Source organism: Aedes albopictus, chromosome 3 (genome assembly GCF_035046485.1).
Source record: "Aedes albopictus strain Foshan chromosome 3, AalbF5, whole genome shotgun sequence".
NCBI lineage: Eukaryota > Metazoa > Arthropoda > Insecta > Diptera > Culicidae > Aedes > Aedes albopictus.
Genome location: NC_085138.1, coordinates 150,412,917 through 150,440,300, shown reverse-complemented (window position 1 = coordinate 150,440,300; position 27,384 = coordinate 150,412,917). Strand labels below are relative to the sequence as shown.

Here is a 27,384-nt window from a genome sequence, read left to right as displayed (position 1 = left end):
AATGGTTATATATTTTGTAACTCATCTTAATCTTTGATTATGTATCATATTTTTTGCGATACTATTACAAAACTCAGTAGGTGTTTTTAACCATGTTTATAGATAAAGCGATAGTATGTATATCTCTAATGAAATTGAAATCAAATCTTAAAATTGTTGTTACTGATGATCATTTAAATGTAAAATTTCTAAATTCACGAAAGACACGTTAGTAACATGACGTATACAAGCTGGGTAGTAAAACGATTAGCATTTAGGTTTACTTGAAAAACTTCAGTATCTTAAACATTATACCAACGATTTACAAAGCTTCCTAAGAATACAAAAACATTTGGCTGTTAATTCAGTTTAACTCTCGTTTTACCAAAAAACGTTTTCAAATTCACCAACAAGATACCAACATATTTATAACGTGTTTAAAAACAAAAAAAAAACGGAATGTTTCTGTAATCAATGCTCACGGCGTGCCACATTTTTATTTGTATTCAAGTAGCAGGTAGAACTATGGAATATTAATTAGATTCTCAAACTACGGTAATTGGCATTCCTCTCAATGAAATGTTGCCAAATGTGGAGCGGACCTGGTGTGATGGTTAGAACACTTGACTATCACGCCGAGGACCTGGGATCGAATCCCACTCCCGACAAACTCACAAAATGTGAGTTCTCCCTTCGGTAGGGAAGTAAAGCGTGAGTCCCGAGATGAACTAGCCTAGGGCTAGAAATCTCGTTAATACAGATAAAAAAAATGTTGCCAAATTTTCAGAGAAGTTACTTGAATATTTATTGTACTTTTGGAATTTGTGAAACTCATGACAACGTTCAGCACTAGTTCGCATTATGGGATGAGAAAATAATAATAATAGGGGTTGGGGACCCTAAATACTCTAATGCGTATATCAATTGAACACCCCAAGTTCTCAATTCAAACTTCGGTCTTGAACTGTGAAGTCTCATTCCAATATTTTTCGAAAATTCTTTCACTATGGCACTTCTAGGGTTCCAAAACCCTGTTCTTTTTTCTCATCGCATAATACGATGTTTTTTTTAATTTTGTTTAGCAGTGTTATTATTTGTTTAAGATATGAAGAGCACCGTATGGCAATATTGCCATACATGAGCTAATTCTATGAAAATATAGGAAAATTTTCAAACAGTAAAACATTTTCAAATTTTCGGAGGAGATACTAGAATAGTATATCTTTCGAATGCCGGGTGTGAGTTTGGAGTACATTTTTATTTGTTTATAGTGGTATCAGGCACAACGTGCTTGCATATTTACTCATATAAGAAAATCCTATAGAAATGGCTCAAAATCTTCAAATCACAAAAACTTTAGTTTCCCTCGATGAAACATTTTCAAATTTTCAGAGCAGATACTAGAATAGCATATCTTTCGAATGCCGGGTGATGGATGATCGCCTGAGATTTCTTGCGGTACGCGCCTGACAACAACTATACACGGCCAAATTATGACTTCTCCCGGTGGGATTTCGGCTTTTGCATGTAGGCTGCTCGCTCAGTGTAGATCTCCAAGTCATGGCGCAAATTTCGGTCGAGTGGTTCCGTTCGTTCGGGTCCACCACACTGACTGAATTGGTATGTGGTGGTGTCTGAGGCTGACTCAGGGAGTGACCTTCCATTGATGGACGGACCAAGTCGGTCTCACTCTCGTCTCGGGGGTCGAGGCGTCGCAGGCGCGCCAGTGGAGATCCTTCCAAATATGGTGTCGCGAATGTGCGCGATCGTCTATTGATCGACTGGGAACAAGCAATAGTGAGGTGGCTAATGGAGGACTTATGATTCATTGAATTGCTTCTCAAATGGTTAATCTGAGCGGGACCGGCACACAAGCGATTTGGTGTATTCAGAGATTGAAATATAAAAACTGTCAAAGTTTAGTGGGATATCCGTTCGATCCATAATAGGATGACAATACTTGTTTGACTTTCTTGAACTAGTAGTACGATGTACTCACATGTACTACTACACAAGTCATGGAAAATATAAAGAAACGATACATACACTCCCGATCAAAAGTTTGGGGTCACCCCCTCAAAAACATGTCATTTTTTTAGGCCCATATCTCCACCTATTTGCGTCCGATTGCAAAATCCTAGGTCTCATTCGAAAGATAATAAGTCAAAGTAACTTTGAACATGATTTAGGAGGAAGTTTTTCAAAAATATTTGTATGTAAACTTAATCCAAAGTTGCCAAATTTTCTAAAAAATGAATATAAACATACGGAAGTGTCGCTGGAATTTGGGTCGACCAAATTTTAAGATGAGAGCGGCAATATTTATAACCTATTTTCTATTAGCTTTCAACTGATTTTTACAGAACTTGGCTAAAAAGAATTAAAATTGAACTATTGATGACGAAGATCAATTTTCACCAAATAACTTTTCCATGTTTTACGACAGTGACCCTAAACTTTTGTCTGATACATCATATTGAGGGGTGACCCCAAACTTTTGGTCGATGACATCTAGAGTTAATTTACTTAATAACTTTTTTCCTAGATTTTTTAGCCAGGTTCGGTAAAAAGCAATCGAAAGCTAAGAGAAAATAGGTTATATTACCGCTCTCATCTTAAAATTTGGTCGGCCTAATTTCCAGCGACACTGCCGTAAGTTTATATTCATTTTTTTTAGAAAATTTGGCAACTTCAGCTTAAGTTTATATACAAATAATTTTGTAAAAGTTCCATTTGAATCATGTTCAAAGTTTCTTTGACTTATTATCTTTTGAATGAGACCTAGGGTTTTGAAAACGGATGCAAATTGGTGGAGATATGGGCCTAAAAAAATTACATGTTTTTGAGGGGGTGACCCCAAACTTTTGATCGGGAGTGTACATGCATATAGGTGGATTTGGGTATTATCGGCAGGTTTTTTCTATTCGTCATGGGAGGTAAAATAGGCCAAATTTCCTGAAAGTTGGTCGTATAATTCAGATTTGTTAGGAAAGATATGAGGCCAATGATGGCCAATTTCTCAATGATTTCGAGAAAATGTCCTGCAAGCACTTGAAATTTGAGATCAGTGGTTGTTACGATGCCGCATTGAAATAAATTTTATTTGGATTTCTGGGCCAGTCTAAAAATGTACCGTTCTAACCGCAGCATAACCATTGCAGCATGACAGCTCGCGTGTGGTGGTAGTGGTAGAAGAGATGAGGGAGAAAGTAGTAGAGAAATTCAGCACAGCAATAAACAAAGCATAATTTCGCCATCGTGAAAAATAATCAGTTTCGATAGTTTGCCTAGTTCTGTTTTATTTCAAGTTGAATTACATTAAAATTAAAGTTATTAGTGGGCGAGTTTGAACAGAAAGCTGGAAGTCGCGGCATAATCAGATGTAAGTAAAATCCTGTGAACAAAAAGTAGGAAATTAGTACCCGAATAAAAAATACAGTAGAAAAACCGGACGTTGTATTGTAACAGTACTATTTAAAACCATATTTTTACAATAGACACCACTGTAAAAATAAAAATACAAAAACAATAAAATGTAATGTAAACACCATACAGTAAATTGTAAATAAGATTTTTACAATATACTATACGGGTTGTTAAGTATCGTAACAATATAAAAAAATATTTTTCTCCATATATATTTTTTGCAAAACCATACATTTTATTGTTAATGAATTGTTCAAAATACTGATACGTGGGTTTAAATATACCGTGCATTGTATTGTTAATGAATTGTTCAAAATACTGATACGTGGGTTTAAATATACCGTACATTGTATGCTACATGAATGGTTTCAAACAATAAAATGTACCGTAAATAAATTGTTTTAATTGTAATTTCACTACTAGTTATACATTAAATCAAATGGTTTTGGAATGGTTCTCTTTTGTTATGTTGTATTTTTTTTACATTACATAAACCATATATTGATATATTATCTTGTCATTTTCCTCCTGTTAATGGCACCTTAGGCTTACTAGATTTATTAGAATGCGCTTTGGGAATTCTCCAGAGCGTTTTGAATAACCCTTCATATATAGGATCGCCCACGTCTAAGTCTGAGTAGTCTCTGATTGCATTAACAGTTGAAGCTTAGGCTCCCATGCCCCACCAGCCAGATAACTGGGTTTCGCAAACTAAGCATTATTTGTGGCAACACTTTTAGCGGCATGATGGAACTATGCCGAGCGCGCTAAGTATTATTAGACCACTAATGCAGTTGCATGAAGTGGGTGACGAGGTACATAAGTATCATTACAGCGTGCTTAACCGTTATTGCAATATTGAGGCTCCAGTTTGACTAAAGTTTGAAATACACGGGGAAATACATAACAACTCATGAGAAAACTGTCAAGTTCGATTCAAATATAAGTTAGGTTAAAAAGCGAACCCACAGACGAACCTATATTAGAATTTCTTTCGGTATTCAGTCCAGTCCATATGTTAAAGATGGCTCTACGATAAAGTACGTCAATCGTATTCCTCTCATCGCACTCTACATACCTAGTCCACCATATCTCTTGGATCTGCAGTTCTTAAGAGATCTGGTTTACTACTTATTCAAACATTTTATTGACTTTAAATTAATGATGATGATTAACCTGGGCTTGTTAGGGAAATATCCGTAAGTAAAAAAAAACCGCGTTAAGTACTGTTCCTTTGATTCTTAGTGGAATTAAAAGGAACAGTACTTAACGCGATTTTCTTTTTACTTTTAAATTGATGTTTCAACTTATTCACTTTTTTTCTTTCCTTTCCTTTGCATCAAAAAAGTCACAAACATCAACAAAACAATGCACGGAAAAAATCAAAACTGAATAAATAATTAATAATGCACGGAAAAATAATGTTTCGGAAAAGTGAATGGTTCAAACGTAAGAAAAACAATATAATATATTGTTACATAAAAATCGAATGTAAATGTATAGTAGCTACAATGTGTGAAGCTTTTAGTGAACCATTTCATTACAATATACATTATTGTAGCTGGTACACTGTATGGTGCAGGAATGGTTTTCACCAAACACCCTATGGTTAGTTTTTATCCGGGAATGGTTGGTTCGACGAGGAGCGTCAACGAGTGACTAACGAAAAGAATGCCGCTAGAAGCCGAATGCTAGTGGGTGGTACCCGGCTCAACAGGGAGCGGTACAGGGTGGAAAGAGCAGCAGAGAAACGAATCCATCGCAGTAAAAAATGGCAGCACGACACGAAGAGAGTGTGGTTGCTAAAGCGCAAAAAAGTTTGGACAGGAACGATATGCGAAGGTTTTATGCAACTGTCAATGGTACGCGGTACAAGACTGCGCCAGTGTTCGCCATGTGCAATGACCGGGAAGGAAATTTGCTGACAGACAAAACAATGGTGGCAGCCAGGTGGAAGGAGCAATTCAAAGATTTGTTGAATGGTAACAGTGAATGAGCGCCCAGGAGCAGGATAACCATAATGGATGACGGTCAAGCAGTGAAACCACCAACACTGGATGGGGTTAAGAAGGACCTGAATGAGCTGAAAAATATCAAGGCAGTTGGGAAGGACGAGATCATGGTCGAACTTCTAAATCACCGTAGCGAGCAGCAACGTCAATCAATCCAATTGTAACTATTTGAGAAGACGAAGAATTGCCTGCCAGCTGGTTGGATGGCCTCATACACACTTAATTTGAAATGCCGGGATCTCAGCATTTTCTCAAACTTTCGCCGAGATCCGCACAGCCGAGCGCTCGGCAAACAACAACATAACCGAGATCTCAGCAATGTTGACAATTCATTGCTGAGGTTCGGCAACTGTTTTGCTGAAAATCAGCTAACAAATGCAGTTTTAACTGAGATATCAGTTTTTGAGCTTGCTGACTAATCGGCTGTGCGCGGAAAGCCGAGCCAGCGAATATTTTTTAAGTGTGTATGCCCAATCTACAAGAAAGGGCACATACTAGAGTGCATAAAAAATGAAATAGTAGGCTGTCGTGTGTCCTGTTCAACAGACTGCCTATAGTAGTTTACGCAACAAGGTGCAGAATGAAGATTTTTACAGCACAAGTCGTACATTTGTCCAACGAGGCTTGCCGAGTTGGATAATTACGACGAGTGCTGTAAAGATCGAGTTCTGCACCGAGTTGCGTACAACGTTTTTTGCAATTTTATAAATTACCGCTTGAGGATACTTTTTAACAAATCTTTTTCATCAAACTGCACACTGATGTTCATAGCCATGTTTAAGAAAGTCTGATCATAGCAGGTTACACTGTGCGGTTGTCACATTTTTCAAAACTGCATCCAAAAAGCATCAAGAAGTTGATCAAAACTGGTTCATTACGCAACGCAAAACAGTGCTGTAATGAACCATTACCGCACTGCTAATTTGGTGTGGGAAAGTAGGCCTTTTCCTATCAGATTTGTGTGAGGTAAAACAGCCTATTACGATGGGAAATTGCAATAAAAATGAATTTCGGCAATATAACTTGCAGACTCACCATTAGTATGGGACACGCTTGTATGGAAAAAAATAAATCCTCGCTCCAGTAGACTTTTTAGGTCCCATTTAGGTCCCATATGAACTGTACAAAATTTCAGCGCGATCGGTGAAACTATAATTTAGCGCAAGCGGTTCAAAGTTTGCATAGGATTTACTATGGAAAAAGTTAGACTTTCAAACAAAAAACCCCAGAGGTCGCCCTTTGTCTCCTTAATTCAAATCGATCAACGCCTCTTGTAGAAAAATTATTTATGAAACTTTCCTTCGAAGACCGCAAAACAATTGGATGCCTGTGGAAAAAGTTATTGATTTATTACCGATTAGTGATCCAATGAACGGCTCTTTGTTTTGTTTTATCAGCAACACTGCTGCTGCCGTTGTTGCATGGAGTGGCGGGAGGCATCACCACCCCCAGAATTAGCAGTCAATTTTCATGAAGTTTTGACAAAAGGTAGTTAATTATGTGCATATTTTGCCTGCAAAATTTTAAAACTATTGGTATTGTACTTTCAATAGAACAATCAAAACAATGAAGGGTGCTGACTAATTGCTTTCAGAGGGGCTAAAATCACGTTCAGTCCCAGTACATGTTTTGACTATAAAATTGTTGATAGTGCATCAATTTTTTTGAAATATTGCCTATACAACAAATGTGAGAGGTTTGTGTTCAAAATTTCAGCCATTTCCATAGCAAAATTCAAAAGTTACAGCGCTAACAAGCAAAACTAGGGCCTGTACAAAATTCAATGGCGCACATTCTACTCTTCCATTGATACAACAAAAAGTATTGCACCGATTCACATGAAATTTTGTAGGTGAAATAAACACATCTTAAGATGTTATTAGGCCAAATTTGAGCAATTTTAATGTATCTATTGCAGAGTTATAGTTGTATTTCTGTGTCCCGATTATTGCGGATACAGGCTTTATGTACTTTCATCTTCGTTATTCGAACTTATTTCCTATGTAGGATTCATGTCATATCCATGATTTAAAAGATTATTTAACAAAAGTGAATTTGAATTGGTGGCGTATCCACGAATGTTCTTTGTTCATTCGAAACACGTAAAGATGACAGCAAAGGCAGTTCGTTAGCCCACATATGTTTGTCTGGGGTCTGTATAAGCCATTCAGTGTGTACGTTCAAAAGTCGAAGTCTTTCAGGATTTAAAATTCGGTAAACGTGTTACCCAGTATTTAACGATCGGATGTCGATTCCTCCGAATTCATATCAAGCTGAAGCTTGAACCGATTATGCATGAAACCACATTCGATTCCCTTCAATTGTTTCGAGCTCTTAGACATGATCATTTTCTGAAAGCAAAGATTCTAATTAAAATATTCAACATATAATAAGTGTTATCAGTTTTGTACCTTTTAATTCCGCCCATTTTTGGTCTTATCCACATAAGTCGATAACTGACACTGGGGAAGATTACAAGTGGTAGTCGAAATACGCGTAACTGTCAAAGGATAAGCAGAAGAAAGCGGAATCAAAAGGGACAAAACTGATTACCGTAATCCGGGGTAACATTGATCAGAATTTTCGATCTTTCTTGAATAATTCTCTTGTTAAAGCAAACGTTACATCTATATATATATAAATGAGTTTGAAGTCCCTTTGAGGCAACAAAACTTACTAACGGGTTAACCGATCAGCATGACTCTTGCGCGGTTCCATTCGTATTCATGGTGGCTGTGTTTATATGTATGAAAAGTTATGAAAATAAACTAGAAAAGTAAGAAAATTGATAAAATACTGATTTTCGTGAGCTGGGAAGGAAATCAACTCGATCGAAATAAAACCAATCTAGAGTGCGGTGACGTTATCGGGCTCTCTAAGTATGTGTTAAGCTACTCGAAAAAGTATTGTGAAACTTTAAAACATGTTTAAATAAGCTTTTTAATCTAATTTTTGATTTTGTTGATTTGGGGTAACATTGATCATGTCAGTGATCAATGTTCGTTTGTGTTGAAAATACCCTTACTTACTAAATTCGGGGACGCTGATTTCGAATATGTTGTCCAAATTTTTACAAGTTTTGTACTTTTTGAGTTATTTAAAGAATAAAATCCTCTAAACTGCGAATAACGCCTAAAGCTAGGCAATAGCTTAAGAAAGTTAATGCCTTCTTTTAAAAAATCGTATATTTTATTGAAAAGAGTACTTTCATAGAAGTTTCACTTATTTAATCCAACTCCAGGATATCGTATTGAAGTAATACAGTGATTTCGAACCTCATATTATATCTAGTATTCATGCCAAGCATGAATGTTTGACAATGTATCTCATGGCGTTATGAAACACAGTTTTGGAAAAATACATTTATTTCAATGTTTATGCAATTCAATTTTCATAAATTACACTGCCTATGATCGCATAATTGTCCCAGATGAATAGGAAACCCAGCAAATATGGGACTGATATGCGATCATAGGCAGTACATGTCATTTAATAGCAAAATAACTGCAGATTACGATATACCATTCGATAGCAGAAACTGATTCAATGTAAAATGCTTGTTTGAATATTTCATGAGGTCGGTCAAGCCGATCAATGTTACCCCGCTGATCAATGATACCCCGTATTACGGTACACTTATTCGGAGAGGGTATTCTACTTAGAGGGTCCGAATAGTCGGTACAAGATCAAATATCCAATCTACATGAGCATACGATTTTTTTCTCAAATTTCGCTTTAGACCATCGAAAGTGGCTCCCAATCAAAGAAGAGAAAACTCTTCCCCAAATGGTTGCCCCAGTAGTGATTAATGATCAATCAAGATAAATTGGTCGCCGTGTAGCCACACACAGCACTATGGGCCAGAAATCAAAATTTCGCGACAAAAGTCAAAAAAGTTGTTTTTCTAAGATCAATCAATTTTCATATTTGTATGATTATTTGGGCTATGTTTGATTGTATACCGACTGATTTTTTCGATTTGTAACAAAATTGTATCGTTTTTTGTATGGAGAAACTTCTTATAAGCGGAAATTCTCGATTTTAACCTATATTTAGAAAAATGTTATTTTTTGTGAAAAATGTGCCCAACAAGTAAAACGCATACATTTCCGAAAAGTAAATATAGTATATTTTGCATATTTGGTGCACAAATTGCGATGCTTTTAAGCTTAAAAAGAAAATTTTACAATATTTACTCAAATTTTGCGGTTTATTTGCCAATGTGTTCCAAAAGTAGAAGTATTCGACCGTATTCGACATGCAACCGGTCTAGGATGCTAGTTTGGACTCTTCTTTTTCGAATGCTTCCGGACTTTTTTGCGGGAGTTTGCGGGAAACCAAGTTAGAGTGATTTTAGTGCTTGCTTTAATGTTTCAATATTTCACGCTGGGCTTCAATAATCATCTACTCTTGCCATTACAACGCAATGACTTTATGACTTGCGAAACAATATTCATAGCAACAAACAACTACCATTCTGGAAGATTTTGTTTCAGATATAAATGTGATTATAAGCTTTTAAATCAAGACCACACACTTACTCAATGTGCAAAGTATATCAATCCGTGTGATCAATAAAAAATTAAAATTATTCCAACGTACATACAGATGGATACATTATTAATGAAATTAGGGCCAAATCCACAGCTCAAGTGAAATTTTAACTCACGACCCTTATATGCTGCACAAGTGCTTTACCGACTTAGCTACCGAGCCAATCAATGACACGGCATTTTGAATATTTAAAGGAAAATTAAATATTTCTCTTTATCGCAAATATATCCACCCCACTCGCACATATGTACGAAGAGCGAGCGTAATTTATTTATTGTTCAAATACCGGCTCCGAGTCATTTAGCCGACTGTCATTTGGATGATTGCCACTTAGCCGAACGCCATTTGGCCGAATGCCATTTGGCTGAATGCCGTTTGGCTGAAGAAGAAACGATCGTGCCACTGTTCTCCTTGTCAATATAACTCAAAATAATCGCCTATGATTAAAAGGAGGAAAATTCTCTGATAAAATATTGACAGTTTCAACGCCAACTAACCCCTGAATTGTGAAACTAGAAAGAATAATCAATGATTGGAGGAAGGAAAAAGGAACAATTAATGATGATCAAATTGCAATGTGAAAAGGGGTCTCTGAACTATTTTGAACATAATTCGACCAAGCGACATTCGGCCAAATGCCGGACATCTGAAACACCTGAGCAGCGGATTTTTTCATCGAAAACTTATCCCTGTATACATAAATTGAGCTTATTAAAAATCATACATTCGTGTGGTCAATTGATGTACCGAAACTTTGCACTTTGAGTAAGTGTGTGGTATTGATTTAAACACCTACAATCACAGTCATACCTGAAACGAAACCTTTGTTGCGTATTGTTTCGCAAGCCATAAAGAGATTGCGTCGTAATGGCAAAAATGGATCTTAGTGTTGATGGTTATTGAAGCACAGCGTAAAACATAGTTTTGTAAAATTAACGCTTGCACTAAAATCACTCTATCTTGGTTCCCCGCAAATTCCCGCAAAAAAAGTCCGGTAGCATCCGAAAAAGAAGAGTGTCAACTAGCTTCCTAGACCAGTTGCATGTCGAACACGGTCGAATACTACTACTTTTTGAACAAATTGGCAAATAAACCATAACATTTGAGTAAATATTGTAAAAATTAAATTTAAACATAAAGATATCGCAATTTGTGCATCAAATATGCAAAATATACTAAATTTACTGGAAATCTTTATCTTTTTCTTTATGGCTCGACATCCCCACTGGGACTTGGCCTTCCTCGCTTCAACTTAGTGTTCTTTGAGCACTTCCACAGTTATAAATTGAAGGGCTTTCTTTGCCTGCCATTGTATGAATTTGTATATTGTGAGGCAAGTACAGTGATACACTATGCCCAGGGAGTCGAGAAATTTTTCCCGGCCGGAACCGGGTATCAAACCCGCTGATTCCAGATTGGCGATCCATAGCCCTAACCACTAAGCTAACTGGAGACCCGGTGTTGGGAATTGTAGGCTTTATATTTGTTGGGCACATTGTTCACCACAAATTACATTTTTCTTAATATTGGTTAAAATTGAGAATTTTCGCTTACAAGAAGTTTCTCCATACAAAAAACGATACAATTTTGTTGCTAATCAAAAAAAAAAATCAGTCGGCATACAATCAAACATAGCCCAAACAATCATACATATATAAAAATAGAAATATCTAAAAAAAAAACAACTTTTTTGAATTTTGTCGCGAAATTTTGATTTCTGGCCCATAGTGCACAGTACTCGTCATAACGCCACCGGTTGACCGTTGGCACAAATTCAAACCACTTTTCATCGACTAACCGAAAAATCAGCTGATGATGATAAACCGGTCGATCGGTCGGTCGTTGGTTTTGATTGGACACCGACCGAGGCGGCATGGGTTTTCCCGTTCCAAGCTCCAAGCAAGTGTACCTACCGACCATACATGCTGTAAATGCGTTTTTTTTTTTGCGGTGACCTACCGAGTACACTCAGTTTGCGATTTATCTATTGTCTTGATCAGCAACGGTTATTTTTTTCAGAAGTTGGTTAGCTGGCTCTACTGTACAGCAGCGAGGAAAGTTGTAAAAAAAGAGGATTCATCCAATCATGGTGTTAAGCAGAAGCACAAAGACGAACCATATCATATTTGTACCAGGCCACATACGATCACACACATGGCGATCGCCGTTAATCTTGCTGCGAATTTCGGCCATTAATCTGTCTGTAGCTGGTTTATGCTCATCATCCGAAATCAGCACTCCCTACGTAGATTTACGGTGATTTGAACAATAAAACTTTGCTTCACGGTTCGTAAACTGTCACTTCCGAACTGATTTTTATGTTATTTGAGTTTTAGGTGTTCATAAACTACGTAGACTAAACGTTGGCCATCTGAGACCCCCATCCCTACCTTCCTCGTAGACATTTGCCCATACAAAGTTTTCGAAATTTGTATGGACTGTAGAGTTTGGCCTTCCCGTAGAGTATAGGTAGTTTATGGACAAAGCCCCATAAGGGTCAAACCGTGTTGAATTCATATACCGTCTTTTTGTTTTCTTCTTAACCATGAGGGGATAATCTGTTCGATAGACATCTGAAGGAGCTCCAGGTAGTGTGAGGGTCGTCTTTTTCAACACAAGTAAAAGCCAGGACTACTCTTTCCTCAACACAATATACAACATTCTCATGGTCGCCAAACCTTTTGTCTCTTCGGAACCACGAATAAGGCATTACTTCAGAGAGGGACTAGTGCACATCGCACCCTTAGGGGCTGTCCATAAACCACGTGGTCATGAGGGGGGGGTTCGGCCAATGACCATTTTGTATGAACGAATAAAAAATTTTGTATGGACTAATGACCACGCGGGGGGAGGGGGGGTTTGAGAAGTCCCAAAAAAATGACCACGTGGTTTATGGACAGCCCCTTACCTAAGGTTAGCTGCGTTGCCTGGAGCAACAAACATTGATGACTCGCTTTGAGGAGTCCTGAAAGGTAGCATGTTGGGCTGGCGCTTAGTCAGTTTTCCGAGTGGTCCTTACCACTCCCTTTGTCCTTGGAAGGCAAGCAGGGTTGACACCACGCGTGCTTCCAACTGCCCAGCTAGTATCAAGAACTGATAGTGCGTGCACAGCGATTTGACCTTCCCGTAAGTAAGGCCTTATCAACTAGCACACAGAACGTGCCGGCATGGGGCATCCACTGCCTCGACCTCTTTTCAACCGTGGGCTCGGATCCAACCCAGTAGACCGACGCCACGACAGCAACGCTTTCAGCACACACCGGACGTTCGGGAGAACCCGCATGACCGAAACGATGAAGATACTGTCGGAAGACCCGAAACCATGGCCCGGAACGACCTGAGTCAGGTGGAATGTTACTTCCCCATGGCGCCTGTTATCCCAACTACTTACCCTTGGGATCAACATGTGGGTCCACCTTACTCTGGTAGAACTGTCCCACGCGCACTACCATTTGACCATGGAGGCCAGATCTGGCAGTACTGCGTACGCCTCTTGTGCCGTGCATTTCGAAGCACTACATGTCCTCCCCGATAAGGACACCGGTAGGCACATTGATCCTCTCCTCATCGCCATCCTCAGTCCCCGGTTGTTTTACGAAAGGATACGAAAGGGAGCCAAGGACTAGAGCCAAGACACGGATTTGCATTGGCACTCTAACAGAGACCTCAATGCAAGCCTTTTTGCTGGCCCTTTTCTCCTCGGTCTTCAACGCAGCTTCGTCAGCGGCGAACACCACCAGCCGTTAATTTCGCCTTTTATCAGTCAGTTCTTGCTGCATTCGCCGCCTATGCCGTATGCAGTCGCGGCGCAGGTTCGCAATCGTTTGAGTCCACCAATAATCCTGCGGTTTCATCAACTTCGCCCTGGAAGGTGTAATGCGACTAGCTGGGGTATGATTTTCACTAAATCCGATCAAATTGGGTGCTTTGCGGACGGCATGGATATTATCGCCAGATCATTTGAAACGATAGTAGAGCTGTACATCTCTGCCTGAAGCACGAAGCAGCCAAAGGTTCGACTGGTAGTGAATGCATCAAAAATCAAAGTACACTAAAACCTTTTTTTATGCAAATTTAATTGTAAGAACTTACTTTATGCCCAGCATAGGACTAGAGGATAGAATAGTGGTTTTCAGAGGCATTCTGGGGGTCTCAGGGAAGTTTCAGAGCTTCCATGGGGTTTCCAGATGAATTTCAAGGGGTATCAGGAGGTTTCAGTGAGCCTTCAGGATTTAGGAGAGTTTTAGGGTTTTAGGAGCATTTCAACCAATCTCAGGGAGTTTCGAGGGGTTTTCGGTGGCATTTCAAAATATCAGGGCATCCTAATGTACTTCAGAGAGTTTCGAAGGGCTTTTAGAGCGTTTCAAGGGGCCTCGGGGATACAAGGGGTCACAGGGGCGTTTCAGGCCGTCCTAAGAGTTGCTATCATATCTATAAGCCGAGATGCTCAAAGATGTTCCCGTAGTATCTGTGATCTTTAACCGGATACAGGAGAAGATTGACGCAACTCTCCGGCGGCAGCAAGGAGCATTCCTTGCCAGACGATCCTGTGTGGACCATTTTGTCATGCTCTGTCATCTAGGAGTGTTCATTGATTACAAAAAAAGCTTTCGACCGTTTCAAACATGTGGGAGCCCTCAGGCGCAAGGGTGCCCCTGAGAAAACCATCGGCCTCATTGAAGCACATTACAGGGCATTTTCGTGGAAAGCATTTGATCGTGAACCAAATCGTGGGTTGATAGGGCAGCCCATTACCATAAAGCACCTAATTGACCTCAAACTGACTGATAATGTTGCTCACTTAGCACAACGATACTCTGATATGCAGAGTAAGCCCGATGATCTTGCCGATCGCTCCTCGGTGACAGGTTTCACCATCAACGACAACTAGACCAAATCGTTGGATGTAAACACGGTCAACCCTTCCGGCTTCACGGTAGTTGAGCAATCAGTGGAGAATGTTGAAATCTTCCAATGTCTTGGTAGCCAAATGGCGGCCGATGATGGCACCAAGATCAACATAGGTGCACGGATCAAGAAGGCGAGCAGGCGAAGAAGTTTAAGAAATGTATGGAAAATCAATCAGATTAGTCGACGCACCAAAATCCAAATTCTCAACTCGAACGTGAAATCTATGCTGCTTCATGCCAATGAAACTTGGTGTGTATCAGCGGAGAACACTCAACGGCTGCAGGTATTCATCAATAGATGCCTGCGGTATATAATTCGTGCATGGTGGCTTCACAATTGGATCTCCAAAGTGGAGCTCCATCGTCGATGTCATCAAAAGCCAATAGCGACAGAAATTCGGGAGCAAAAGTGGAGGTGGCTGGGGCAGGAACGAAATCTGCAAACAAGCGTTAGTTTGGAACCCAGCAGGACATCGCAGCAGATGCAGAGCCAGAGGCTCATGGCGGCGAAGCCTGAATAAGGAAATAAAGGAAGTCGACCGAAATTCTACCTGGCCAAGGCGATGACTGTTAATCGTCCAGGATAGAGATCTTGCAATTCGGCCCTCTGCACCACCATGGGTGTTCAGGACTGATAGTAAGTAAGTACAGTATCTTTGAGGAGTCGCAAGAGTTTTAGGAGGTCTCAGGGATGTTTTAGGGGGTTGCATCAGTGTTTCGGAAGATTTTATGGGCATTTCAAGAAGTCTTTGGAGGTTTCAGGGGGCTGAAGGGTGTTTCAGTGGCGTCTTAGGATATTTTGGGACTGTTTTAGGGTATCTCAGATGATAAAAGAGGCGTTTCAGGAGGTCTCAGGGTGCTCAAGGGGTTGTGGAGGATTTTTAAATGCGGAGTTCTAAATCCTTCAGAAACGCTGTCCGCTTGGCTGTCAGAGAAAATACATACTTTTGCAAACCTATACTTTCTCCTCAGGCATAATAACACGCATTCTAATATTGCATATATTTCCGCCTGAAATACTGTGGGTCACTGTCCTAAGTGGACAGAGATTTTTGTTCTAGGGCCATAGATTCCGGAGCCTGTCAGATTATTCATTTTCGAACCGTCTGTGAAGAAATCTATAGAGCCTGTTGGAACGCTGGGTCCACCTCCTTCCCACTCCTGGCGGGAAGGAATGAACACATCGTAAGGTAAGTCATAATTGACTACCGTTTCCATCCAGCCACTACAAATTCCTATTGCGGGATTTATGGCAAATTCATTTAATATGCTGAGGTGGAAGGCCGTAAGGTCTCCCGACAGCAGTGTTTTTGTTCTCTTTAACCTTAGAGCACTTTTTTCCGCTTCCAGCTTTATGAATTGATCTAACTAGGCTCTACAGTGAACGAACCATCCGTCTTTCGGAGGCTACCCACACCATTGGAGTGGTCTTTTGAAAGAGTTTTTTGGAGTCTGGCCACTACGGGTGTATTCTCTATGCTTTCACACATTAGAATCCACGATTTCCGTTTGGCTGACCTTATTTCTTTGTTGTAGTTCGTCAGGGCCTTTCTGTATAGGCTCCAATCGCCGGTTCGCTTGGCACGGTTGAATTCCCTACGCGCAGTTTTCCTAAGCTTCTCAAAAGTTTTATTCCACCATGGAACGTATCTACTCGAACTAATTATTTTGGTTGGACAGCTCTCTTGGTAGGCGTTAAGGATTTTGTTTTTTTATGGATTTGGACGCATCTTCCAATTGTATTATGGACTTGATGTGACATTCTATAATGTACTCTTCGGATTGTAGGATAGCTGAGTAGGATTCCCAATCAGTTTTCTTTGGATCTTTAAGCGTTTTTTCTATCGTTAGACCCCCTTCCCATTCGAAGATGTGTTTGTGGTCTGACATTGATATTTCTTCAGAAACATGCCAGTTTTTTTTATTTTGTCAGAGATAGATCGACTACATAGCACAGAGAACAGACATCCAAGTCCAGTTCCGAAAATGTGAAAGGAATTTAACGGTCATTTGAAATCGGCAACACAAGTGGCAATAGCGTGGCGCTGCAATCGGTTAATCTCCCATACTAATTTAATTTACCACTTGAAATGTTTCAATTCACCACTGACTGTGGCAATATGGTGTTTGGTGGCGTCAGCGTTGTATTGGTTTGCAACCTTACTCAAGTAAAGATTCAAATCCTTACACAACTTTCCGAATGAAATTTGTTCTAGCTTGGATGTCTGTTCTCTGTGTACATAGAGTCAAGTCCAAAACTTCCTGACGAATGGAGTTTTCAAACGTGGGCTTGTCACCAACATTACAGATGTCAATAAGCTATTTTACGAGACGTTGTACCGGTGGGCCGCTCATTGTTATTGTTAACATTTGATGTTTTTATTTTCGAGGAAAGTAGCATAACATTTGGTGAGCGCCAATCAGATTTTAGCTGGCAGAAATGTTTCGGTTTCTAATGTGGCATGTATCAATCCCCCGAGGTGTATCATGTCACTAGCAGATGAAAAAACATCCCCACGGTCTACGGGTATTGATTATAGCGGACGGATTGAAGTTTTTTTGCAGCTAAATGAACCCCGTTTGTTGGATGGGCCTGTATCACATGTTATGCTAGCGAAAATGTACACGGAGAGACGAAACTACCCAAAAGTGAGTTCTTTCCACCCAACTTCGGGGTTGCGTGCGTCAAGCCAATTTTGAGTTGATGGAATCGATGTTTTTGTTGGGTTGTTCCCGCTTGCTTCCATGTTAAAAAAAATACCTAATTTTAAGTTTTTTCCAACTAACCGAAATTTTGACTAGGTTGTATTCACTCAAATTTGAGTACTGTGCTAGAAACTCAGTGTTGGCTTGACGCACGGAACTGCAAAAGTTGGGGTGTTTCTCTCTTCACTCTCTGACAACAATAGAAAGAGCGCATGAAAAGGGAGATGAAAAAGAACTCAAAATTGAGTTTAAAAGTACCTAATTTTGAGTTTTTCAGTTTCTCCGTGTAAATAAATGGCCCACCGGTTGGACTTCAAAACTGGTAAACATTCAAAAAACAGCTGATTTGAAACGTCTCATAAAATGCCTTATGTTCTTGGAAGCAGTGATGGAAAACAGTGAGGAATGCAGCTGAGCAGACACAAACGCAAAGCTATCCTACTCGTGAACAACATAAGCCAGAATATATTCTCACTTCCTTCACTCGCGAGCTAACGAAGCTGGTCGCACTCGTGATTGATTCGCGAAGCAGCTCTAAACATTTTTCAATTTTGTGAAAAAACGAATTTACACGGCCGACAGATTTACCTTTCAGGAACAATAAAGCGCAAAACACTACTATCTGATGGATAATTACTTGTTTGGCTATAAAAATGGCACTAAAATGCAATTCCCGCATCTCCACTTGTTCTTCGCGAATAAAAATTCATGAGTGTTTTTGTTTTTGTTTTGCATCATACTCGTGAAGCATGCGGGTGCGAATAAACTCACACACGGCTTACCGTGAGTAAACCGTATGTTGGTTTTACACTCGCGAGTTGATTCACGATGAGAGTGTTTCCATCTCTGCTTGGAAGAGAGAATCTGTACCAGGTACTCACCTCCGGTGTTTATATTTGTACTTCCCCATACGGTGTGATGTGCATTTGCGTCACACCCTATGACGAAGGGGATGTTGTGTTGGCGGCTGTAGGCTACGAGCGCAGCTATTTCTGGAGGAGGGATTTCGTCCACGTCACCTGGGAAGTATGCCGAGACCATCAAGATCTCTCTACTCCCTCTAGCGGAAGGTACCTCCATCCTGACAGCTACGATGTCCCTTTTTATGAATTCTGAAATTGAAAAGTATTTACTGTTGATGTTGGATTTGCTAAAGTTAAATTTAAATTAGTCCGTGTGGTATAATAATTGTTCTACAAACTTACGTTGGGTTTTTTGAAAATTAATTTCACTTATTTTGTTGGCACTGCACTGGAGTATTCAATTAGGCAGTTTTTTAGATTTGATTGTTGGTGTGGTTTGTGTCTTGGCTATTTTATATCGTTCTATTGGGCGTAAATGGTAAGCCAAGACACAAACCACACCAACAATCAAATCTAAAAAACTGCCAAATTGAATACTCACTGTACAAAATAAGTGAAATTAATTTTCAAAAAACCCAACGTAAGTTTGTAGAACAATTATTATACCACAAGAACTAATTTAAATTTAACTTTAGCACATGTACAGACTACCAAAAAAATCCAAACAGACATTCCGCTTAGCAAAGACTATAGACACAGAACGAACCAAATGATTGTAAGTTTACACAAATGACGAAAAACTAAAATTAAGAGCTAATATTTACAATAAAATCCCCCAGTTTCCCCTGAAGATGGCAATAAACATTTCCGAAACGTAGGGACGAATTAAACCCGTTGTCGTTCCAAGGAGTTTGGAGACTGCATAGCCGAGAAATCCTACATCTAGTGCATCCAAACAGTCGAACACTCAAACCTCCACTATTTACAGTTGTTATGTAATGGAATAGCCGCTCTAGGAGAAAGCTGGCTGTCATCATATACTAACTTATGTACATGAGCGTTGTGGAATACCTTGTATTCTGGATTTATTGGCCCATGGCTCTTGAATGAGGGCCCGGTTATATTCTCTTTGGTGAATCTCCGACAGAGCGCACCCGTGGCGCTCTCAGCATGGTGGAGGTTTACTTGCAGAACTTTAGTCGCCATTTCCGGGGTTCCCGCTTTTTTCCGGACGACGACTGTCCGACTTTGGATGTTGCGGATCATCAGGTTGTCGTTTGATGTTACAGTTTGGGTTGTTTCTCTTCCCTGTAGCGACCTGGCCCGCCAGTGTCGCCTCTGTGGTCAAACTGTCGCGTTTTGCACCCCCTTTGCCCTGTTTAGATACCTTTGGTTCACGGTGTCAAAATTTTGATTATTATCGAACTTTCATGTACCTCGGATTTTTCTCCATAGAATCACAGAGAACAGACATCCAAGTCCGGTTCCGAAACTGTGTAAGGAATTTAACGGGCATTTGAAATCGGCAACACAAGTGGCAATAGCGTGGCGCTGCAATCGGTTAATTTCCCATACTAATTTAATTCACCACTTGAAATGTTTCAATTCACCACTGACTGTGGCAATATGGTGTTTGGTGGCGTTAGTGTTGTCATCGTGTATTGGTTTGCAACCTTACTCAAGTAAAGATTCAAATCCTTACACAACCTTCCGAATGAAATTTGTTCTAGCCTGGATGTCTGTTCTCTGTGATAGAATGTTAGAATTTCGGCTAAAATGTATAAATGCAAAATTTGAAAATATTCTATCGGGGAAAATTTGAGTTATCTGAGTTTTTGGCTATTTTCCATACTAAAAATCAATAATTACTATTTTTGCTCAAAAAACATCCCATACAAAATGTATGGAAACATTTTTGCCGATGAAATATTTTCTAGTTTTCCGAATATAAATATATAGAGTCCAAATACTAATCATTTTCGAATAAAAATCCGAGGTACATGAATGTTCGATAATATTCGAAATTTTGACACCGTGTGGTTTGGTACCATAAGACCAAGCCCACTCATGGGCTTAATCAAGCGTTTTAACGTTAAGTAGAGCCCCGAACAAAGAAGCGAACCGCACCGGTCGCTGCTAAGTAGGGCTCGAAAGCGAAAAGTTTACGTACGGTTCGTAGCAGGGCTTAGAATATAGAGACACGCAAAGTACGGTCTCTATCCGTAGGCTCGTGCGCTCTCTCGCGTTTAGCTCTCTGGGTAGCGTACGTAAAGAGGAGACGAAAGAACATGAGTATGGATTTGTTGCCAGGTATATAGTTTCTAGAGAATGATTTTCTTGTTTTGTATAGGTAGGAATTTATTTTAGTTTGCATCAAATATTTGAAATTTTCAACCAATCAATATCATAGATCGTTACACGAATAACACAACAAATTGTCTGACATAGAATTGTGATAGAGTGACCTTCCTCCCCTGTAAATTCGAGAAGTACCTTGCCGAAATAAAATATTCTGTACTCCAAGTATTTCGAAGAATCATCTTTGCGCGTAAATACAACGCAGTAGACCAGGCCGCTTTGATGCATGTGTCATATCTCTGATATGCTGCAAGCATCAGTATTGACAAGAAAAGTAACACGATTGCTTTCCAGGGTTATTCCGCGTATGTATGAGATTAGATAAGAGTAGTTACGATTTTTCAAAGATGCATTGACTGTACCTAACTCAACTCAGATATCATAGAAACACTACAGTTATTTCTTTTTGTAAAAACTAAATCATACCGATAAAAATCTTTAAAAAATGTAGTCGAGCTGCCAAGTTTCACCAATTAAAATAGGCGGTGTGCAGGACTGCCATATTGTAGGTTCCTCGTTATAGAAAAAGCAAGGCGTTGGATGTTAAAATACAACAATTGTTGTATGAAGTGCCAAAAAGGAGAGTGGGCTCATTATGTACTTTGACAAATACGCAGTCTACTTCAAGCGCATAGAATCTGCTTCCAACAAAATATTCATATACCAGCATCCAAAAGATCGCAATATATATTAAGATTTGCGAGTGCTGCTTTGTAACTAAAAGGTTGTGACTGAGTATAGAATTAGCAGATGTTAAAATACACGTTTATGAAAAAAGGTTGCGCAAACTTATCGCAGACTGTTAGAAGACAGCTTCTACTATGACCGGGATTCAAGAATCTTGACCTACGCGAAGTTGTAAAGGAGACAACTACGTTATAAATGTGTTGGAAATGCAAGGGATGTAATTATTCAATAAACCTAATTATTAAAAAAGATGCTCATAATCTCAAATTCAGATAAATTTCTTGCGAGAAAGGCAACATGAATATTGAAGAGATGGATATTATTTTAGATAAAAATTCAACCTACAAGTCATACAGTAAGCAAAAAACATATACTTTAAAAAAAGATTGCTTGAATTCCGGGATTAAATGAGGGGGTTAGAAGCAAAGGGGTGTAAGTGACAAAAACCCACTTTCGAGTAAATGAGGTTCAAAGTTTTTGACCTATTTTCCATCCCATACAAAATGTATGGAGTTTCAAAATCAACCCAATTTTCTCTGATTTATTGTAATTTTTCCAATCATCGTAGAATCAACCTTAAAAAAGTTCCTGAAAGCTTGAAATCTGAAGAATTTTATAATATGCTCAGCTCAAAATCGACAAAATGGTCATTTACACCCCTTTGATTCTGGGCCCCTCAAATACAATCATAAATTATTGAGAAAATAATATCTTTAAACGCACCAAAACTGGTACAAATCACCAAGGGAATTATTTATTTGAATTCAATTTTTACTAACAGTTTTCAGTCTTATCCAAAACCCCATCTTTCATAATATGAGCACAAATTATTATACTGAATAAGATTTGCAATAACCCCATAGAAATACACAAAATATTGCGATGATTTACAGAAGTGCAAAAAACCGATGGTACGCAGAGAATAGAGACCACCGGTGCGCAAAGGCGACCGATCATTATTGTCGTCGCGGTTGAAACCCGAAGTTTCCCCACACCCGACAATCGAAATTTCTCAAAACCCGTACGTGAAAGCTAACGTCGGACGTAGTGCGCTGGACAGCGGACCTGGCCCTCTATCCAGCGCACTATGCCCGACGTACGTCCGACACACGGTTTAGGAGAAACATCGATTTTCGCGTGTCAAAAATTCCGATTTTCAACTGCACGAACAATATTTTACTCACATGGAAACGAACGACCGGTGCGAAAATGGGTTGATAACGAAATTAAAAATCGTTAACGACGTGCTGTTGCGTGTGTAGTATTAAGCCCACGGGTGGGCTTGGTCTAACCACGCCCGAACCGGCGGCTTCCTCAGATTTCTCTTGGGTCGGCCTTCCATCCTGGCAGTATCGGCAGTCGGTTGATCTGTAAGTGCACCCATTCCGAGTACCCGCCGAAAAAAAAAATAACGGCGTTATGAACGACGGGTAAATACCCCATCCAGGAGTTGAAATCTACTACCTTCGTGGTCGCCAAAGTAAAGGGTAACTTCAAGGGTGGAAAATACTTCGTTGAATCTAACTGACAATGCTTAAAAGACTGAGCAACTGTGCTTTGTAGATAAATGTTCTTCAAAATTCTGAAAAATCTTTAAACTTTTTCCTTGTTTTCTCTTTTGAAATATTCAAAAAATGTTGTGAATAAGCTTGACGAACAATTGGAATCGAAGCAATTTGATCTTAACATTGACACCTTTAATTCAGTCACCCGGCTAATCAAATCAACTGCAATTCTCACACACTTGAGAGACCCGCCTTATGAGGATACCTCTACATATATCTGTACGAGGTTTCCCGTGAGATTTTTTTTTTGTTGTTCTTGGCTGCCGTCTCCGTGCTGCCCCTGACAAATCAACGCATGCCCATTTAGAGAGAAAAGGGGTTCGATCGACCTCGCGCCGCGCGGTTGGCATCGGAGCTCGTGGTGGCACGTGTGCTTCCGATTCGCGCGATCGCACAAACAGGTTTGCACGTTGCTTCGTCACATTTGGTAGCGACTCGTTTTGTTTTGTGCTAATCAGTTGAGGTTTTCTAATTATGAATAGTTTCTTATGCATTTTTTCTCTCTTTTCCCGTTGCAGATCAACTCCAAATACAGCGAAGAGCTCGCCGCGGAATGTTTGGAATGGATCAAGGAAGTGACCGGCGAACCGATCAACACCTCCGGCGAGATGGACAACTTCTACGAGGTGCTCAAGGATGGCGTCCTGTTGTGTAACCTGGCCAACGCGATCGAAGCCGGTACGGTTAAGAAGATCAACACCAGCAAGATGGCCTTCAAGTGCATGGAGAACATCTCGGCCTTCCTCGAGGGTGCCAAGAAGTTCGGCGTTCCACCGCAGGAGACCTTCCAGACCGTGGACCTGTGGGAACGGCAAAACCTCAACTCGGTAGTCATCTGCCTGCAGTCGTTGGGCCGAAAAGCCGGTAAGTATGGCAAGCCATCGATCGGACCCAAGGAAGCCGACAAGAACGAACGCCAGTTCAGCGACGAGCAGATGCGTGCCGGTCAGACCGTGATCTCGCTGCAGTACGGTTCCAACAAGGGAGCGACCCAGAGTGGTATCAACTTCGGCAACACCAGACATATGTAAGAAGGCATTCCACCACTTCCTCCTTTTGTGTATTCGTTACTTTGTGTAAATTACTTCTGGCAATCGCGAGCGATCGCCGAAGCCTAAGATGATAAGAACAAACAGTTGAAATTCGTAGACAACGACTGGGGCAGCAGACAACCATGTGGATACCATCGGAGATAATTTTACCACTTAAGTCATCGTTGGTCGGGGTCCGAATGGCATAAAGTCGTTTGGTAGAAACTCATTTTGGCATAGTCATGACCACTATATGCATCAAGTGGTCATAAGTAGAATATACTCTTTTTATTAGACCATTCTTTGAGTTTTGCAAACGGCTTTATGCCAATCGGAGCAACCTCTTCATCAACATTAGAGGGCGATCGTTGAATTTTACCACGCTTCCTTCGTTATAAGCCATTAATCGATGTTAGACTTTGAAATGTTATCAACAAACTGAGAAAGGGTTCTAAAGTGCATTTGACCATTCGAGTAGGCCTTAAAGTTAATCATGTTACAAAAGAAAAAAAAACAATAAAGACAGGATTAGAGTAAAACTATAGAAAGTGATGGCTTTCCCGTGCAAAATAAAAATCAACCACATAGAACAAAATAGAGTGCTCTTAAAACACAAAAACAAAACTAGAACAAATGGGTGCATTTCGCCAATCATTCCAACTTTCAAATAAACAAATAATCCCTAAACAAAGCATTCAAAGCAACAAACCATTCCAATATACCGAACCTTTGGTGTTAGAGACAGGTGTAGCCTTAAAGCCAAATTAGAGCGTTTACAAATTAACTTATATAACAAACAAAGTAAAAACTGTTAACGAATTTTGGTGCCATTGGTAACCAACCCACAAAAGTATTTATCAACGTCTAATGTAGAAACACAGTAATTACTGAACAGCTGAAACAGCTACTCTTCATTCGAGTTTGGTTACTGATGTATGGTTGCTTAAGAGGTTTAACATTTGGATTTTTTTATACGAATGGGAACAAAAATGAGAGCCTTAAAAAGACACAAAACAATTCGAGAACACTAACTAAATGCTATTTTTGTAACAGTATTTCTCCCCCTAACGGGGTCTGTACGCGGAGACGAAATCGAAAATTTGCCATTTCTGCCTTTAAATCATTTCTTTTTTTCCGTACTATTTATCAGATGCCCCGATGCAGGTTTATTGTCTTTTTGCTATAACTTTTCCATGTTTTCAGATAAGTTTATATTATTTAAAAATAAAGATTTAAATAAAAAAAAATAGTGTTATTCTATCAATTAATATCCGAAAGCATATTTTACTTACACGTGTGCATATTGAGTACGTATTATTGTTCCAACACAGCATTTTTAGCAGGAAAATATGTACACATTTGTTGTTCAATAAACAAATTTATAACAGTTTGTAACTATTCGATGGTAGTCTATGTTGATTTTATTTGAAATTTTTATCAGGGATTCCATAACACCGGACTCAGGATGAAGCCTTGCGGAATTGCTGAGGTTATGTGAAGAACGCAACTTCTGACCCACCACTGTGTCGTATACTAGTACATACTCGATTCAGGAAGTAATTCCCGAAAATCTTAAACGCGTGTCTCACAATCCAGTCACTACTGTACAGTTCCGTATCCCCTTCCTATTACGCTGAAGCGCTATCTCAGCGGTCTTTGTAACAGACAAGATGGCGTCTACTGACGACCTTCCCTTCTGCAAGCCGAACTGGTTGCTCAGTGTCCCTCAATATTCTGTAGGTAGAGGATAATCTTCTCGAGCACCTTCCTGGCCGTATCGATCAAGCATATGTCTATGGGTGGTTATCTCACCTTTGTCAATAGAACTAGGATGTGCCGCATTTAAACCTTTGGGAAAACTCCCTCGAACAGGTATTTCTGCACAGCAGACCTTAACATTCAGGGAGCCTCTGCAATAGCTTCTTTTAAGTCCAGGTTCAGAACTCCGTGCGGAGCTGAGACCTTACCTACGCTAAGGAACTGGCTATCTCCGCGCGGAAGTTCCTCATCGGTGACCCTCTCCTCATCGCCAGCCCCAGTCCCCAGCTATCCTACGAAAGAAGATCAAGGACTAGGATCATGACGTAACACTAAGTTCCTCCAACATCTCTGAAGACTGCTCTGTAGGAGCCATTACACCTCGGGGCTGTTCATAAACCACGTAGACCAAAATTTGGCCATCTCAGACCCCCCCTCCCGCTCGTAGACTTTTGTCCATACAAAAATTTTGAAATTTGTATGGAGCGTAGACTTTGGCCAGACCCAAACTGATTGAGGTATCAGTCGGCAGCCGTCTAGTTTGATGGAAGATGTCTAGCGTTCTTTTTATTTATTATTTAGAAACAGGCATCGATGGAGCTAGCCTCGCTATGGCCTGTGTGGCCATGGTGGCCTAGCTTCCAACAGGTTATGGGCCCAGGAGCGTGTTCCACAGCACGTATCGACCGGGAGAAGGATCGGCCGCATAAGTCGCGGAGTCGCAGCACGGGATCCTTGGGCGGATGGATTGGCTGCAACGGAGGACAGGATCCATGGGAATGTTGGCGATACGGGTCAACTGGATGACTGCTGGCTGGTCACCGGACGGAGCTCGAGGATTGTTGTGAGTTGGATCGGATGCAGCTCGGCGGTCGCACCCGGACGAAGAGGTTGGCGACAGGAGGAGTGATCTGGAGGACAACATGAAGGTGGAGCTCGGAGATGGACCTGGTCGGAGCTCGGAACTGGTGCAGAGCTGGTGCAAGCGTCGGAGTTGGGCCACTTGCCAAGCGTTGGAGTGAGGAGGAGCTTCGAGCCAGGAGGAGGTAATCGTGGTTCGAAGGTTGCGACGCTAAGGAGGAGTGTTGGAAGTTAGGTAGCGTTGAACGCTCGGGTAGCGTCGAACCTTCAGGTACGAGTTTGGAGTGTTGGATCGAGGTAGATTTGTTGGCGTAGGTATGTTGTTATTGAAGAAGATTGTCGAATTGTATATACCTGGAATGAATAAAGAGTGTGGCGGTTGTTGATTGAGGTATCAGTCGGCAGCCGTCTAGTTTGATGGAAGATGTCTAGCGTTCTTTTTATTTATTATTTAGAAACAGGCATCGATGGAGCTAGCCTCGCTATGGCCTGTGTGGCCATGGTGGCCTAGCTTCCAACAAAACTGAGTAGGTTTCGCTCACGGCTGAGCGTCTAAATACCTCGTCGTTGAAGTATGATGTCTTCCACATACGATTGCTTGGCTTTGGCATAATCGCCTTTTCCTCTACCCGCTGCCTGCTGTTGTTGTAGTCGATGCTGTAGCGAACCGCCAGGGGATCGCTCTGAGTGTAGCCTTCGTCTACCCTCCAGCAGTGGTGGAAATTGATCGCGAA

At 40.4% G+C, this 27,384-nt stretch overlaps 1 protein-coding gene across 1 annotated transcript in view; it reads left to right on the top strand.

Moving 5' to 3' along the window:
- The window catches only part of LOC115260117 (myophilin), a 139,269-nt gene extending 113,991 nt beyond the window's left edge, over positions 1-25,278 (top strand). The window contains exon 3 of the mRNA XM_062842151.1: positions 23,519-25,278. Coding sequence (XP_062698135.1) covers positions 23,519-24,031 — 513 coding nt within the window. The 3' untranslated portion in view covers positions 24,032-25,278. The remainder of the gene's footprint in view (positions 1-23,518) is intronic.
- Positions 25,279-27,384: the final 2,106 nt, after the last annotated feature.